Source organism: Psammomys obesus, unplaced genomic scaffold, assembly GCF_907164565.1.
Source record: "Psammomys obesus unplaced genomic scaffold, mPsaObe1.curated_primary_1811, whole genome shotgun sequence".
NCBI classification, from domain to species: domain Eukaryota; kingdom Metazoa; phylum Chordata; class Mammalia; order Rodentia; family Muridae; genus Psammomys; species Psammomys obesus.
In genome coordinates, this window is record NW_026592666.1 from 8,581,276 (window position 1) to 8,598,651 (window position 17,376).

The 17,376-nt window shown below is 48.2% G+C and overlaps 1 protein-coding gene across 4 annotated transcripts in view; it reads left to right on the forward strand.

Moving 5' to 3' along the window:
• The window catches only part of Eva1c (eva-1 homolog C), a 66,494-nt gene that overhangs the window by 19,149 nt on the left and 29,969 nt on the right, over positions 1-17,376 (forward strand). For 3 of the 4 annotated variants that reach the window (XM_055614874.1, XM_055614877.1, XM_055614878.1), the window contains exons 2-3: positions 12,214-12,410; positions 15,332-15,455. In XM_055614874.1, the coding sequence (XP_055470849.1) occupies positions 12,214-12,410; positions 15,332-15,455 (321 nt within the window). The remainder of the gene's footprint in view (positions 1-12,213; positions 12,411-15,331; positions 15,456-17,376) is intronic. The other variant, XM_055614875.1, reaches the window with a different exon arrangement.

Here is a 17,376-nt window from a genome sequence, read left to right on the forward strand (position 1 = left end):
TCTGAGTTTTTAAGTGCTGGTAAAAGTTGCATTAAGTTATCAAGAGCAAACTCAACTCTGTCGCCAAGTGGCTCTGTAGTTTCGGGATTACTCTGCATCCCAAAGAAAAGAAAAAGTGTTTTGTTTAGATGCTGGGGGGAACATGGGGGTTGATCCAGTTTCTTTTAAACTAATCTAACCCAGATGGTGCTTGCTGAATAACTTTCTGGAGTTGGTACCTGGTTACAAAACAAGGTGTTCATTTTATAGGGACCGAAGCCCTCAGTTGTGGGGGCACAGAGGGACTCCTACAGACCTGTTTGGAATCAAATAGTGAGTGTAATCTAAAGATGGTAATTTCAGACTAACACAGCACATTCAGAGTAATTGTTTAGGGTAATAATTTAATTGATTGATTCCTATCCTTTTTCTCTGCAACTCATAGCCTTTCCTCTGTATTCATGGTTCCTGTGTCTGTGGATTCAACTAACACTAGATTGAAGATACAAACAAACAAACATACAAAATCAAAACCAAAAAAACCTACATGTGTATGAGAATGTACAGACTCTTTTGTTCAATGCTTCCTAGTTAACAAGGCATAAAAACTACATACAAAGCATTCTAATTGTGTATTATAATCAACATCCTAAGTGATTAAGAGATGGTTTAACATATGTGGGACGATTGCATGGGTTATACAAAGATACTATGTGGTTTTGTTTGTTGGTTTGGTTTTGGAGAGGGGGTCTTGCTGTTTAGTTCTAGCTCACTGGCTTTAAACTCACTCTGTGGCCCTGGATGTAGAACCTCGTAACAGTTTTCCCATCTTTCTGCGGTTTCCTGTGTCATCATATAGGGAACCTGAGAGGGCTTGGGCATCTCCAGGCCTTTCGGGAACCATTGTCCTGTGTGCAGCCAGGGAGGACTTTCTCGCATACATGCAACATGCAGTAGAGAGAAATCTGCAAGTACTGAGGGCTTCTGAGGACTCAGCTTGCTGCCCTCTCAGCTCTGGCTGCTAGACTTCTTCATGTACTCTCTTACTCTCATTCAAAAATAATACACACAGACAGACAGACACACACACACACATACACACACACACACACACACACACACACACACACACACGTACATTTCTAGTTACTAGAGACACAGCTATAAAGAAAGAAGAAACCCCTATGTTGCCAGTAGTAATTACGGCAGAGCTGGGGCGACGGCTGACACTGACCATATGTGGAATAATTACGGCAGAGTTGGGGTCACGACTAACAAACAAGCGTAAGGCTCTGAACTCCACGCCGATGGACACAGTCACGTTTTGCAGAATGAGGTCAGTCAGCAATGGCCTGCAGGTATGACAATGGTTCTGTGACATTATAACACAGCCTAGGTGTGTGTAAGTGTACTCTATGATGTTTGTATAACTCCAAAACTGCCAAATTACATTTCTCAGGATAGGTGTCTGTGTTTGAAGAGGCCTTACTTTAAGAACATTTAAATCGTGTATCTGTACGGTCAGGTGGGCGTGTGCACACCTGGCGCAGGTGTCTGAGGAGTCCGGAAGACGGTCTCAGTCCCCTGGAGCCGGCAGTTTTGAGCCACTCTACACAGGGACTGCGAACTGATGAGCAGTGCGTGCTCCTAGCTGATGCACTGCTAAGGAAGAACTCTCTCTAGCCTGTACCCCGCTTTAAAGTGACGCCCAACTGTACGTGTGTGGACGTCCAGGAAGAAAACGCCCACTGTGGACACACGTGAAGCTACAGGAGGAAGCACAGCACTCGATAAATCAGCGGCCGGCGGACGGAGACACACAGGAAGAAGCCGATGGAAGAACACGAGCTCACAGTCAGGGAATGAGAGAGAGAGCCTCCAGGTGGAAGACGGTGCAGCTGGATGTGACACGGTGCCCCTCAAAGACGTGAAACTTCTCGGAGCTTAAGGCCGGAAAGCCGCAGAACCAAGAGTTCCCATCACGTGGAAGCCGATAATGGTCAGGATTATTTTTTCCATATTGAGACACTTGGGAATTCTTGAACTCTGACTGCTATTGAACGGCGTATGGGGAAAGTTTATGTTTTATGCCTTTGGCAACAGAATTGTTTGGTGTTAGGACAAACCAGGCAGTTTTATTGTCAAAGGAAATAGTTGTTGTGTTGAGGAAGGGTGCCTGAGAACTAACAGCAGGCATTTGAAAAGCTCATCTGTGTGTGTGTGTGTGTGTGTGTGTGTGTGTGTGTGTGTGTATGAGTGTGTCTCCGTGTGCGTGTGTTTGTGTGCATGTGCATGCATGCCTTCTCAGCATCCTCAAACCTGAGGCAAATGCCCCGTGACATCATTGCCTTGTGAAGTTAAGCTTCTTTTCTCTTCTCCATGATCCTGTAGCCCTGCGTTCACGCTAAGCCTGAAGGCAGTACATTTTGGGTGTTGGTTGTTCTTCCCATCTTTTGGATCTGTCTGTTCAACAAACCTTAGCTGGCAAATCTCTTTTTGTTTTTCTGTCTTTATCTTACTAGTTCCTTCTTGAATACTGTGACCAGAATACCTCAAATTGGGTAACAGAAGTTATACAGAAAAAAGCTGTGGACGGCTCATAGTTCCAGTTCCAGGCCAAAGGCCAACACCTGGTGCTGATGTCCTTGCAGGGCATCGTATGTGCAGCTGTGTCTGCTTCTTCGGGTCTCATTCTCTTCTTATGTAGCCGCCAGTGATGAATCAGACTTGGGGGCCCTGCTCTGGTGACCTTACCTAAGCTTAGTTACCTGCCTCGGAACACTGTAGTCTGATTAAGTTTCCAATCTCTTAATCCCTCCAAGGAGTAATTAAAGTTCCCCCTGAACCCATGGGAGACACATACAAACCCTGTGCAAAGCACTGCTCTCGTGTATTCCTCGGCCCCCGATGCTCTGCACGGCTTTCCTACCGTCTATACAGAGCTGTAGAGGAAGCATAAGGCTCTCATTATACGGAGGGGCAGAAGGTCACCTTGGCAGTAATGGACCACTTCTAATCTAGGGAGGGTCTAGAGCTGGTGGCCTTCCGAAGAACTCATGGCCTCACTGCTCCCAACTCTAGCTCTTTTTATTCAGGGCTGGGGCTGTCCAGAGCCTCACCCTAGCCAGCCCCCAGTCCCCATCCCTCTCCACACTCAGCAATCCATGGGGGGCTGCTTTCCTTGGCTTCCCAGCATCGCTCATGCCATGGTTAACCCGCCTGCATAGTGAGGATCCAGGCTGGAGGTTAACTCATGAGCCCCCCACTTCCCTTCTGCCTCTTTTGTAATTTAACCCCCTTTGCTGTGGCTTCCCAGCAGTGCGCTCTCTGAGGCTGTTGTCTGTTCCTTCGGTTTTGTTTTCAGATGGGATCTTGCTGGGTGGCACCGGGTGGCCTGAGACTCACTCACTGTGGAAACCTGTCTTGCTTCAAGCTTGCAAGGCCTGTCATATTCATGCCCCTTGCATGCAGGGGCTTTAGGCACAAGCCACATTACCCAGTAGCAAGCTTTTTTTTTTCTTTTTTCTTAAGATTTGTTTTTATTTTTCATAGATGTATATGTGATTGTCTCTGTGTGTATATGCATGTGGTTATCCCAGGAAGCCAGAAGAGGAAGTCAGGTCTCCTGGAGCTGAAATTCAGAAGGTTGTGGGTTGACCAGTGTGGGAGCTTGTCCTCAGGTCCTCTACGAGAGCAGCAAGTGCTTTTTAACCACTAAGCCTCTCCAGTCCCCTGTAGCAAGTTCTTCATTCAAAGAAATGGTTTCCCCAGTGAGGTTTGGAGAATGTTAATCCTGAGATTCATCAGAGAAAAACCAGTTCCACAATTTTGAGCCAAATTTAAAGTGAACTTTGATTAAATACTGACCAGATGGATTTTGGTCAGGAATACTCACTCCCTGTATTTCCCAGCTGAGTGGCCCCAAGACACATGTTACAGGGGTTTTTAAGGACAAACACAGATTTTCCCACGTGGATTTGCTGTTTTCCAAGAACTACAACTCCCAGCGTTGCAGGAAGTTACCTGGTCCTTGGGCAGGTGGAGCTTATGGATTAACTTTTGGGTTTTACAAGAGCTGGTGGAATGGGATCAAGAACGCCATCACAAAAGAGTGAGATGCTTCTGTTTCTTTTCAAAGTCTCACCAGCTTTTTTACTTAATGTAAGCAACAGCTGTAAGAATTCCAGGTTATCAATAGAGAGTAAGCTGGCTGCTGCAATAAAAAAAAACCCTGACTCTTTGCGGCAGAAAAGAAACAGAGGGTTGGCTCATGCTGAGCCCATTGTCCTGTGAGATTGGAAAATCAAGGAAGCCTTACTCCATGTAATCACTTAAGGATCCGGGCTCCTTCCCTCTTGGGACAACCCCATCTTTTGGGGTCCCAGTTAGCTCTTTGTCCATATAGGATAGCAAGTGGGAAAGCAAGAACGGGGAGTCCCATAGTGGCAGGTTTCATAGACCTGCTTTCCAAGTGGCAAACACCTTCGCCCTCTTCCCATTCCCCTGAAAGTCCACTGGCCAGTTCTATAAACAGACCCTCAACCCTTAAAAACTGCTAGAAACAAGGTGGGCCTCTTCCCACACAGACAGCATCTGCACTCTAAGATTCAGTTCTCCTCGTCTGATGTGCTGTTAGATGGGGTCTGGGTTTAAGAACTGTAACGGCTACCATTCCCACCCAGGGCCTCGTGTGATTTCCTGCTCAGGTATCTAAAAAACAAGCTGATTGCTGGGCACAGTGCCACACACCTGTTATCCCACCACTCAGGAAGGCAGAGGCAGGTGGATCTCTATGAGTTTGAGGCCAGCTTGGTATACAAAGTGAGTCTAAGACAGCCAAGGCTACACAGAGAAACCTTGTCTTGGAAAAAAAATGAAAGAAGGAAAGAAAGAAAGAAAGAAAGAAAGAAAGAAAGAAAGAAAGGAAGGAAGGAAGGAAGGAAGGAAGGAAGGAAGGAAGGAAGAAAGAAAGAAAGAAAGAAAGAAAGAAAGAAAGAAAGAAAGAAAAGAGAGAAAAGAAAGAAGCCGATGGATCTAGTTTTCTTTATCTTTAGACCTTCCTTCTAAAGTGCTCAGAGACGGCTTCCAAATGGCTTCAAGCATGCTAGGCGATTACTCTGCCACTTGGCAATGACAGGCCCTAATGTCACTGTTTTTGTTTGTTTTGGGTGATGGTGGGACTTGAACTCAGGGCTCTGTGTATGTGGAGCAAACACTCTACCTCTAAGTAGCCATTCCTAGCTGCCCACCCCTGCAAATTCACTTTTTGGTCTTGGTGCTCTTCGCATGTTAGAGCCTAATGGTGGGCTCTTTACCTGTGGAGGGGCCTTCCAGTACCTATAGGAGCGCCAACTCAGGGCTCAAGACACAACAGACACAAAAGAAAAACTATGTTTTTCTGGAAATGAACTTCAGACATGCAGAGACACCTCTGGTGTGTGTGACTAGAAGGGTGTGGTCTCTTATCAGAAACATTTGGGGTGGGAGAGGGTGCCACTTCAATTGTTTTTTAAAGAGATTAGAGGAAGGCCAGGATTGAACAATTGAATTCCATTCTCTTTCCAGAATGGTTGTGAAATTGTCTTCTGTCAATTCGGGATGTCAGCACCTGAATGTGGGGCCAGTGGATTTTGCACATAGAGTGACTCAGGCAGCCTTAGAAAGAGGAAAGAATTGTCAGCCCTTTGGCCTCTCCTAAATATGTGTTCGTGTGATGCTTGCTTACATTTGATTAACTTGACACAGTCTGGAATTATCCTTGGTGTCTTAACCTTGTATTGTGACAAAACACCATGACCAAAAGCAAGTTGGGGAGGAAAATATTTATTCAGCTTAAACTTCCACATCATAGTCTATCACTGAAAGAAGTCAGGGCAGGAACATGGAGGCAGGAGCTGATGTGGAGGCCATAGAGGGGTGCTGCTTACTGGCTTGCTCAGCCTGCTTTCTTAAAGAACCCAGGACCACCAGCCCAAGGATAGCACCACAATCAATGGGCTGGGCCCTTCCCCATTAATCACTAGTTAAGAAAATGCCCCACAGCTGAATCTTATGGAGGCATTTTTTTTCAGTAGAGGTTGAGAGACCAAAGAATTAAAAATTAGTGGGTATTGGTACAAAGTTTAAAGCACAAGCCTGAACGAAGGCCAGATAGGTGGAGACCTGTCCAGCTGCCTGTGGGGAAGAACCAGCCTTACTGTATTCTTTTCCTGCCCACTAGAGATACAGTTGCTAGGAAACCAGCCCCTCTCCCCTAGGACAGCCAAACAAGGGAAGCCAGACCATTAATGGTTTGGGGGCCTTCTGATAGCCAATCAATTCAAAATGCAGCATCAAAATGCTTGCCAGGCAGGAATCCCCCTGCTTTAGGCAGGCTGGGAGGAACCAGACTCTTTAAATCAACCACCTAACCTGAGCATAGGGCTCTCTGTTCTCAACCACTTCAGCTGTGAGGGTGTGTGAGCCCAAGCTATAGCTTGTAATAAAAAAATCGTTAGGTGTTTTGCAACAGACTCGACTCCTGGTGGTGGTCTTTTGGAGTCCCGAGAACCTGGCACAACAAGGTTCCCTCCTTTCAGATGACTCTAGCTTGTGTCAAGTAGACATAAAACTAGCCAGTACACCTGGAAAGAGAGTCTTAGGGGGCTTTCTGGTCAGGTTTGACTGTGAGCATGTCTGTGGGGTTTGTCTTGATGGTGTCAACTGATATGGGAAGGACCCCTGAACGTGGGGTACCGGTCTCTGGTTTCCAGCCCTGGACTATGGAAGAGTAGAGAAAAGCCACCCAGAGCTTAAGCACCTGCTACCCATTTATCTTTGCTTTTGACTGTATACATTATGTGACCTGCCTCTTCAGGTTCCTGCTGCCTTGACTTGTCTGCAGGGGGTGGGGGAGGGAAGGAAAAGGGGCAGGGAGAGACCGGAACCTGGAACTGCACCCTAAAATAACTCCTTTCTTCCCGAAGCTACTTACTGTCAGTTGTTGTTGTGTTGTTTTGACCGCAGCGACAGAAAGGAGACTCTAAAACTGTAACAATTAGGAGCGTTTAGACATTACTTAAAGGCTGGGAACTAGAAGGGGGAAAGGAGGAAAACAGAGGGAGGACGGAGGGAGGGCAACTGACTTCTCCATAGCTCAGTGAAGCCTGTCTGAACCACAAGGGCAGCCACTGGGCTGAGTGCTTATCTCTGAGCTGTATAGAGACTGGAGGGATGACCAGGAATGGAGGGAGGGAGGCTGTTCTGCATTCCACCTGTGGGGACCCTGCATTAGTAACATTCAGGGTTACACAGCAGCTTCTGGTCCGTTCTATCATCTGATTCCCACAACAAATCCTGGGCGCCAGCCTCGAGAGGTGAGCGTCACCTGCAAACACTGTTTGGACAGTGGACTTGACCTTTCACCCCTCCCACCTTCACTGGCTCACACGGATCCTAAAGCTTTGTGGGACCCTGCAGTCGCCCCAGTTAGGTCTTGACACTGCCTGTGCTTTCTGGAGTGCAAGTGAACAGTCACCTAAGAGTGATGTGGTCAGTGCCCTGGCACAAGCACAGTGCATCTAACTCATGCCCATACCCACGCGTGCACACACACACACACACACACACACGAGTGTATTTTATGTACATACGTACATACATGTGCTCACACAAGAGTGATGTATTTAATCTGAGTCTTTACCTGCTTCGTGCAGCTGGAGTGTTTGTGTACCTGCTCTGATCAGGAGTGTCAGTGCATGTGGCACATCTGGCTCTGGGGAGTTCTGCAATTCGCCCAAGATGCCACAAGCTTTTGCTGGGAACGCCCCCCACCCCCACCCTACATCACACCTGTTAGAAATCAGCCATTCTTACGACTCTGGAGTCTGGTCACTGCGTTGTTTATAGACAAGCAAGTTTTCATTGTCAGTGTGACAAGGACATTCGCAGGGTCTTTCAATAAGGCAGACTTGACTTCTTCATATCTTTACTTAAAATTTTTGTGACACTCATTTCTTCTCGTGTGAGGGGCATGCAGGCCCTGAGGCACCTATGTGGGGGCCAGAGTCCAGCTTGCAGGAGTTGGTTCTCCCTTTCTTCCACGTGGGGTATAGGTACAGAACTCAGATCTTCAGGTTTTGTGGCAAGGGTCTTTACCAGCTGAGCCATCTTGCCTCCCTTCTCTGTTTCTTTCCAAAGACAGAGAGCGACTCCCAGCTCCCATGGCTCTTTAGGGACCCATTCTTCCACAAACCCCTCATCTTTATTTATAAAAGGAAAACATTTAAAAAAAAAAGTTTCTCTAGTCTCCTCTTAGATCTCCCTGGGCCCAGATTGAGTTGTTCCTGTGAGACTCTGGCTGGGGAAGATGCTGGAGTTCTGATCATTTGCTGTGGCAGCTTTGCCGGGGGACCAGGGCGACCACCACAAGCTGTGCACAGGCTGACGGGAAGGTCGGTACCTGCTCCACGTCTAGCCCTCACCCACCAGTTTAACCAGAAGAGTTTCTCAGGTAACACTGGACTTTAAAGACAGAATTTTAAAAAAAATGTACACTTCTACTTATGCTGGCATTGTGGCTCAAACTTAAAATTTGGGTAGCTGAGGCAGGAGGATTGCCATGAGTTCGAGGCCAGCCAAGGCAACACGGTAAGTTGTGAGCCAGGCTGCTGGGATACAGTGTAAGAGGCCCTGTGTCAATAGACAATAAAACAATAGGAATGAGCATGGTGGGGAGGCACCCCCCACCCCCGTGATCGCAGCATGATCAGGAGTTCAGCATTAGCCTCAACTAAATAGCAAGATGCAGCCAGTCTGGCCTGCTTAAATGCTGTCCTAGGATGCAGGGTCGGACTGTAAAATCCCTGGCTGAGACTACAACGATATAAAGCGTTTTGACTCCAGAGAGAATTCATAAGCAAAGGCGGCGGTGGCGACTGTTTCTTGAGAAGTGTGGTCTAGTGAGCCAGCTGAGAAAGCAAGGTGGGGGCCAAATGTGTTGACAGAACAGCACACTGCAGAGCGGGCTCTTCCCTCCTCTCCGCAGAGAAGCAGATGTGCTCAGGGACAAGCCTGACAGCAGGCTGCTCCACTCCTCTTTCTGTTGAGGTGCACTCGATCCAGTGGGGACCCCCCACTTCCAGTCCAGAAACATCTCCACCTTTAGTTTCTCTTCTATGACTCTCAAGGATATTTCATTTTCTACTACAGTGTGTGTGTGTGTGTGTGTGTGTGTGTGTGTGTGTGTGTGTGTGTGCACTCCCCTGCCTGGGTGCATTCTTGCTATGGCACGTGTGGGGTTGGTTCTCCCCTTCCTCCATGAAGGTCCCAGGGATTGCGGACAGGTTGTCAGGCTTGGTGCACCTTTACACACACAGCCATCTTTTTGTTCCCTCTGGAGCATTTTATTGCTCTGCCCTAAAAGGGCTTTTTGCCTCACAGTTGTGATTGCCCTCTGCACTTATGACCCTGCTTGGCAGGACCTCAGTTCCGCTGGGTTTAATTCCTCTCCCACACTCATTTCCTTGGATACATTTACATTGAGACCTCATTTCAAGCAGCTCTGGTCAATATTCACTTTGAAATTTGTTGGCCACAACTCACAATAAGAAACATAATTTGCACATGGTCTAGAACTTATTAGATATATTGACATATACAAATAAGCCCATACATAGACATCCCCTCGCTTTAATCCAAACACACTTATTTTTAAAAAATCTTTCCCTAAAAGCATCTCTTCAGTCTGCAACTCTGTATCTCTCATATGCCCCAGGTTATTCCATCAGTCACTGCAGAAACCAAATGGCCACAAACAGTGTCTCAGAGCAAGAGGGGCTGCAGGGGGCCTCAGGCAGTAAAGTGCTTGCCTCGCTCCTGAGCAGGCGTGGTGGACGATGCTTGAGCAGGCAGCTTGTCTGTGTGACTTTCCTCACCACTGCGGCCAGTGACCGGAGTGTTCTCAAGGAGGAAGGGCTTCTTTTGTCTCATGGTTTGAAGGTAGAGTCGCTGTGGCAAGGAAGGCACCTGTCCCACCTGGAGTGAGGTTATAAACACGTACTGAACTCCTGGGTTGTTATATGGGTGCTGGAATCCTGAGCATTGTGACGGCAGATCCAGCATTCTTCATCAGACTCTGGACCATGGGATGGTGCCATCTGCATTTAGGATATGTGTTTACCTTTCTGGGAACCTTACAGACATGCCTACTGATGATCTCAGGCAACATCAAGATTACTATTACAGAGCACTTCTGTCCAGGCATCCAGGACCCAGAGCCCTCTGTCTCCAGACTCCACCTCTCCCAGAGCCCTGTCCTGTCCTTTAGCTACTAGAGCAGCAAATCATCTTTTGCATAAACAATGAGCTTTAAGCCAAAGTCATTCTCTGAGAATCACTCTGAAGCTGGAATCCGCTGGCCACTCAGCAGGGTTCTGGGGATCTGGGGCTGATGGACAGAAAGTTGTAGGATGTCCAAAGGGATCTTAGTAATGGGGTCCCTGCCCAGCACATTTCAGGATCGATGCTGGCTCTCCCAGAGTAACCACCCTTATTTCCTGCAGGTAGAGTGTGCCCCGCAGGGTGTTGAGGCCCCATAAAGAAATCCTGAACTACTGACGCTTGTCGCTTTGTCCGAGGCTGACCCACAGTGTATGAAATTGAGGCCTGCAGGTAGATGAGCAAGAGTCAGATTCACACTGGTGCCTGAGTGCCTTCTACTGTTCATTTTAGACTCTGCTTCTCTGAGCAAGTTAGCCTCCCAAAGGAGGAGGAGGAATAGGAGAGAGAGAGAGAGAGAGAGAGAGAGAGAGAGGCATTCTAGCTAGGCTAATCCTTCTAGTGGGTATTTGCAGCCTTCCTCAGAACACTCTTGTATGAATGGAATGACCGCTGCCTCCCCTCCTTGCCTGTGACCTTCCAGAAAGCCCAGGTACCTTTAGTCAGGAATTATACTTCTGAGAGATTGTGTAACCAGAATGGGACTCACATGGGCGTGGGCCAGTCTGCATGGGAATCAGAGATTTCTGGAACTGCCCTTCCTCTCCTAATGTCTCCCTGTCAGAGTCTGCCCAGAGCATCCCACACACCTCAGCAGAAAGTCCCTGGCCCTGGTCCAGGCTGGCTTGCTCTTGACCTCAGGAGGTGTGAGAAGGAGGAAGGGAAATCTACATTCTGGCCAGAACTTACTTCCTCATTTCTGAGAACCAGCCCAAGCTCTAGACATTCTGGGCTGTAGGTTCTCAGAGTTTCTCAGAGCCCAAGCCCAGCCTGGCTCCTCCAACTGCTTGAGAGGACATGGAACAGACTGGGACAGACGTGGAGTTTATTGTTCCCATGGGTGCTGGAACAATTTCCCAAATGGGTGGCTGTGTACTTCAGAATTCCTATGCTGTTGTCCCAGAGGCCTGAAATCAAGGCATTGGCAGAGCCACGCACCCTCTGAAGGCCCTTCCTGCACCCCCAGGGTTCTGCTGGTGGCCCGCCACCCTTGGCTTCCCTTGGATTGTGCAGATCCATCACCCAGATCACTGTCTTGTTTCCATCCTCTCTTCTCTCCTGATGGGAACACTAACCATATGGCAGTAAGGCTTCTCCTGAGTTCAGCATGCCCTCCTTTTAACTAATTACGCCTGCACTCCTCTTTCAGATGAAGTCACATTCTGAGGCGCAATAGGAGTCTGGAGATATGCTATTCAACCCACAACAAAGCTCCCCTGTATTTCCCATTGGCTCACCCCCTGAACTTCTTCCTGGCAGGCCTTACCCTATGCAGGCGGTCCTTTCCAACTTTCCTCTGAGGCAAGGCAGGCCCAGGAGTGGTTTCCTGAAGTTGAATGGCATTCCCTTAGTCCAGGAAGGTGTGGAGATTAGAAAACCCAAGTCTTCCTCGGGACAGGTGTCCACATGCCCAGGGACACCCACTCAGCCTACTTTCTTGTTCTACAGAGGCTCTTCCAGATTCCTTGGGCTCTTGGCCAATGCCTTAGTGTGCTGCCTGAAGAGAGTGGAGCCCTCCGAGCCCCACAGCAGGCCATCACAGACTAAGATACCTGTCCCATGCAGGAAAGGCCAGCACCTGGCCCCACAGCCCCTGTGGTGTCACTTGGTCACCTGCCTCAGATCTGCACAGCACACCTTCTCAACCCAGCAGCCCGCCTCAGGGACGCTATCATCGGCTCCGTGCTCTGAAACCTGTGCAGGAACGGGGCGGGGGGGCTTCCTGGGGCTCCTGTAACCCAGCTGACTATTTTCCAGGTTACTTAACCAAACTCCTGCAAAACCACACCGCCTATGCCTGTGACGGGGACTATTTGAATCTACAGTGCCCTCGGCATTCTACAATAAGTGTCCAATCGGCCTTTTATGGGCAGGATTACCAAATGTGTAGCTCCGAGGAGCCTACCTCCCAGAGGAAAGACAACCTGACCTGTGTGGCAGCCACCACTTTGCAGGTATTACGTTTCGTGGATGTGCTGAGATCATGAAATAGCTTTTCCCTCTCTCTTTCCTCTTTCTGGTCTCCTCTCTCCCTCTTTTTTTCTATGTTCATATATATGTGATGCTTCAGTTCATTCAAAGCAAAAATCTGTGAGAACCCCCATTACTATACATTATTAATTTTTACAAGTAAGCTATTACTTGATTCCCAAAATGAGTCTTTGCCATGAATACGATGGTATCCGCACACAATGGAGAATTCCCTCGGCACACTTTCAGTGTGAAGCTGCTCACAGGCACACTCTTCCCTGTAGCAGAAATAGCCTTCAGGCCCACATCACTGATAAAGTGCCAGTGGAAAGGGGGGAACCCAGGTGTCTTTCTGACACCCGAATCAGAGGTTATGATGAATTCCCTAGAGAATGCTTCAAGAGACATATCAATAGTCATCTTTTGTTCCTCCTGGTTCACTTCTCTGGATGTAGACAACCATGTTGTTCTCATTTGGAGATATTTTGAGTGGTCTTGGTCGGACTTGTTTTTCTTCTGAAGACTGCCAGGGATAACAACTCCTCCTCCTCTTTCTCTTCCTCCTTCCTCCCTTCTCTTCTTTCTCTTCCTCTCCCTCCTGCTCTTTCCTCCCGCATCTCCTCCCCCTCTTCTCCTTCTTCTCTTTCTCCTTGGGCATCTTTGAGGGAAAATTGGTACATATAGAAGTCAAATCACTGGTGGTTTTAGACTGTTTGTGGCTTATTCATGCAACTTTTTTCAGTAGTGGGGATTAACTGAGCCTAAGATCTCCTACATGTTGGGCAAGCACTATACCACTAGGCAAGCTATAGTCTCAGCCCTTTTTCGTTTCTCAGTCAGTGTCTTGCTAAGTTACCCAGGCTAGCTTTGAACTTGCTCTGTAGTCCAGGTGGGCCATGAACCTCCATCCTGCTCTGTGCAAAGCTGGGATGACAGGCCTGTGCTAGTAAGGCCAACTTTATCCAAGCAACTTATACTCTGTCACCTCAGCTACCTGGCCAAAGTACTAAGTCACTCACTGGCTGGGCTTTATTTAAGGGTGATTTTAATGCCTCTCAAGTTCTTTACAGCAAATGGCGTTAGAAGTCAGCTAGATTATTGGTCAGCATAAAATATGTAGAGGAAGGTTAATTTACCAGAAGGCCTGAGGAGACTTCTGTTATGCTTTTCCTAATGCCCACAGAGAAGAAGCAAAAATTTTAGATGATGCAAATATTTTTCTATTTTTCATATCACTTATTCCTTTTCAGTCCAAAACCTGTAGCATCAGGGTAGTTGTGTCCCTGGTGAACAACTCAAAAAAACGTGTCCGGCTGAGTTCCCTCGACATGGTTTACGCTATGACGAGCAGCAACATGTTTCTTTGGAAGACAAGAGTAGTGTCAAGTGTCAAGTGTCAAGTCCTTGTGTGCCCCACCCTGCCTCAGTTTCTCTCCTCGGAGCCTCCCTTCCAAGAGCCGTAGTCCTGCCTGCCAATCTCCTCCCTCACCTAGCCTAGGTGGCCAGACTCTGCTGCCCCCAAGGGGCATGAAAAGAGCTGGCCAGCAGCAGGAGGGTGGCACTGCCTGCCTGGTGAAAGCATGAACTGCTGGCACTGTGGCATTCTTGCTCCAGCCTGAGGGAAGAGGAAGTTCCATTTAAGCTGACATGTTAGTATCTGTGAACACAGTCCCGATGCCGCTCAGAGGTGAGCCTGCCAGAAACATCTCTGCACATGGCTCTTCCACTCAGCAAGTCCCTTTCCCGTGGGACGTCCCATTACACTGGCAGCTGAGTCAGCCCATGTCCTGAGGGACAGGTTAACATTTGCCAAGGAAGCCACCATGGCGCCTCTCTGCCTTTGCAGTTGGTAACATGGTTTGAACCCAGCCTGCCTCAGGGCCTACTCTGAGGCTGGGATGGAAGAGCCTTACAGAAACACCCAAAGGCTGTGTAATTCACCCAGACCATCAGCCATGCCAGGCTGATGTACATCATCCAAGAGCTGTGCCTCCTACAGGCATAAAGGGACAGATCTTCCTCTCCTGGGCCCCTGAGGTGGTAGGTAGGACCAACATCCTTCATGGAAATATGTGATCTTTGCACTGAGCTGCCATAAGAACATGGTAAGTCAGAAAAGCTTCAAACTCTGCATGAAATCCAGTCCTAAAGTTATAACCAGATTCTTAAGAACTTTCCCCCTTCCGGACTTGGCGTCTCCATCAGAACCAAAGCTAGGACCTGAGTTTATTCTGGGCAGGGCTTTCTTGGGAGCCAGAGCCCAGAGGAGCAGTAAAAAGTCATGGATCATTCTATGAAGCAACACAGAGTTTTCCACAAGCAGAGAGAGAGAGAAACCTTTTGACTAAATAATCAAACAAATAATTTCAATAAAGAAATCGCTCAGCAACAAGGTCACAGGCCCATGCCCTTGAGTTTGTCAAGGGTGAGAATCGTATATATATACACACATATATATATGTATGTATGTGTATATTGGTGGAACAAGTTTGGGTGTTTGAAGCCTTTCCCAAGTTCCCAGGGCCTGTGTGTGGCCATTCCTAAAGGTAAGGAGGTATGGTGATAATTCCTGGCCATCACAGCTCTCTCAGTTTTCAAGCTTGTGACATGATCTCACTCGCACACCCTGGATCCTTTGAGGGGTAGCACTTTTTAAGAGTCAGCCATAGTACCCACTGTGGCTGGCTGGGGCCGACTTTCCCATGGGTCTGGCTCTCTGGACCAGGTTCTTCCTTCTGGAAGTTGCAGAGAGCTGCCTCCCCACCCCCCCCCCCCTGTGCTTTCAAGACACAGCTCAGGCCAGGCAGGGATGCCTCACTCCCTCAGGGACTAGAGCAACCCAGGTTTGGGGTCCAGCAGACACTGTGTGCAGTTCACAAGCCTGTCTTTTTCTGCCTCCTTCCAGAAGGTGCTGGACGAGTGCCAGAACCAGCGGGCCTGCCACCTCCTGGTCAATAGCCGTGTCTTTGGACCTGACCTTTGTCCAGGAAGCAGTAAATACCTCCTGGTCTCCTTTAAATGCCAACCTAGTAAGTAACTTCTGAGGGGGGACAGTTTGTTGGGAATTGGCCCCTAGTTTTGTGGACACTCCTGACCAAAGTCCTCTACCCATCCAACCTCAATCCCTTAACAGGAAGATCAGAGAGAGAGAGAGAGAGAGAGAGAGAGAGAGGCAAGCACGCTAACACACATGTGTGAGCTCATGCTTACAGATATACGAATGTAAAAATCTTTCTCAAGGTTTAAAACTCAATGCTGAAAATACCCACAGAGGGGAGGAAATACAAGTGTTTTCTTTCAAAACGAGGGACAGAATCTGCTTTTCAGAGGTAGCTGAGTTACGAGGCTTGATATCCACTGGGCTCAGTGGCACGGGTTCCAACCCAAGCCACCACCCCACATGTGCGTGGACTGGCTGCCGCCATTCTTGTGAACGCAAGGCATGCTGGAGCAATCTCTCCCATCCTGGTTCTTCTTGTGCTTTCTCCACTGACTTCTGCCATCCATAATCACACAGGCTTTATGGTCAACCTACTGCAAGCACTAAGTAACCATGTTCATGGGGCAGGCCTCATTTCCAGGCTCCTGAGATGCGCCTGCAGCCAGCTGAGAGGACAGGGAACAGGAGACATTCTCTCTTACTTTAAATTAGCACACAAAGTAATGACCTTTTGAAGCCTAGTCGCCTTTCTACCTTCATGGCACATGAATTCTATTACTCATTTTCTTCACTTCCTTAAGATCTCCTTTTTCCCTCTGTGAAGACCTCTTTCTAGTTTTACTTCCTACACCTACACCCCAATACACACACACATACACACACACACACACACACACACACACACACACACACACAGAGAGAGAGAGAGAGAGAGAGAGAGAAATTAGCAGCTAGGGATCTCCCGTGTGGTGGTATTTGTCTTTCTAGCAGGCTTAGCTTGAACAACTTGTTGAAAAGAAATCATAGTAATAGCATGCAACCAGATGTTAGAAATAGTGGTTTTCACAGTTTCCTGTCTGCTACCCCAGGTCAAGTCTTTTATTTTTTTTCATCTTGTTCTCTGTCATTTCTAAGACCCTGTCGTCTAGGCCTTGAGGTGGGGCCATAGGGCCATGTGGAGACCCAGGGCCCTGCTGCTTTTCGGGGAAGCAGTTCCCAGACCCTCTCAGCAGACAGCAGGTTACTCTCCAACATTCTCCCAGGGACAGCAGGAAAGGGATGGAATTAGTACTGTATTTGCAGACACACCCACACCCAGACTTGTATATCAGTGAGCACGCACGTATCCACACACTCATAGCAGAGTCAAGAGACGCTCTCCTATACTTATCACGCACACATTGCCATGGCCTTGTACTCTCTTATACAAACATGCCCACTCATACACGCACCTGCTGTCTCACACTCCCCTGTACATACATGCACACACACACAAACACACACACTTACACACTCACATAATCACAAGTGACCATTGAACATCCCTTTGTGAGGTCCCTCCCCTCCCCTCCCCCACCACATCCCAACACCCCCTAACTGGGCCAAAGACCAGGAACACCACTTCAAGGTCTCTGTATTCTTCACGGGCAGCTGCAGCTTCCTGTAGCTGACTCTGAAAAACGTAATTGTGCCCTTGGTTGCCATTAGATTTGCCTTCATTTTTCTCCACCCTCAGTCCCCACCGTCCCTGATGAAAGCAACTATTCCTTTCAAAAACAGCAGTTCAGATCGTCTGCAACTGGAGAGTGAGGTGATGACAGTGGGGCTACTGTGGACTGGAGATGAAGAGAGCAAGGGTGTGCCCCCCCCAACCTTAACCTTTCCTAATCCTAATCGCAGGAAGGTCCCATCTCTACACACCACAGTTAGGTTGAGTCTTTACCCTCTCGATACTTCCCAATAGGGATTGTACTCCCGGTGTGAGGCTGGAGGAGACAAACCACAGCAGC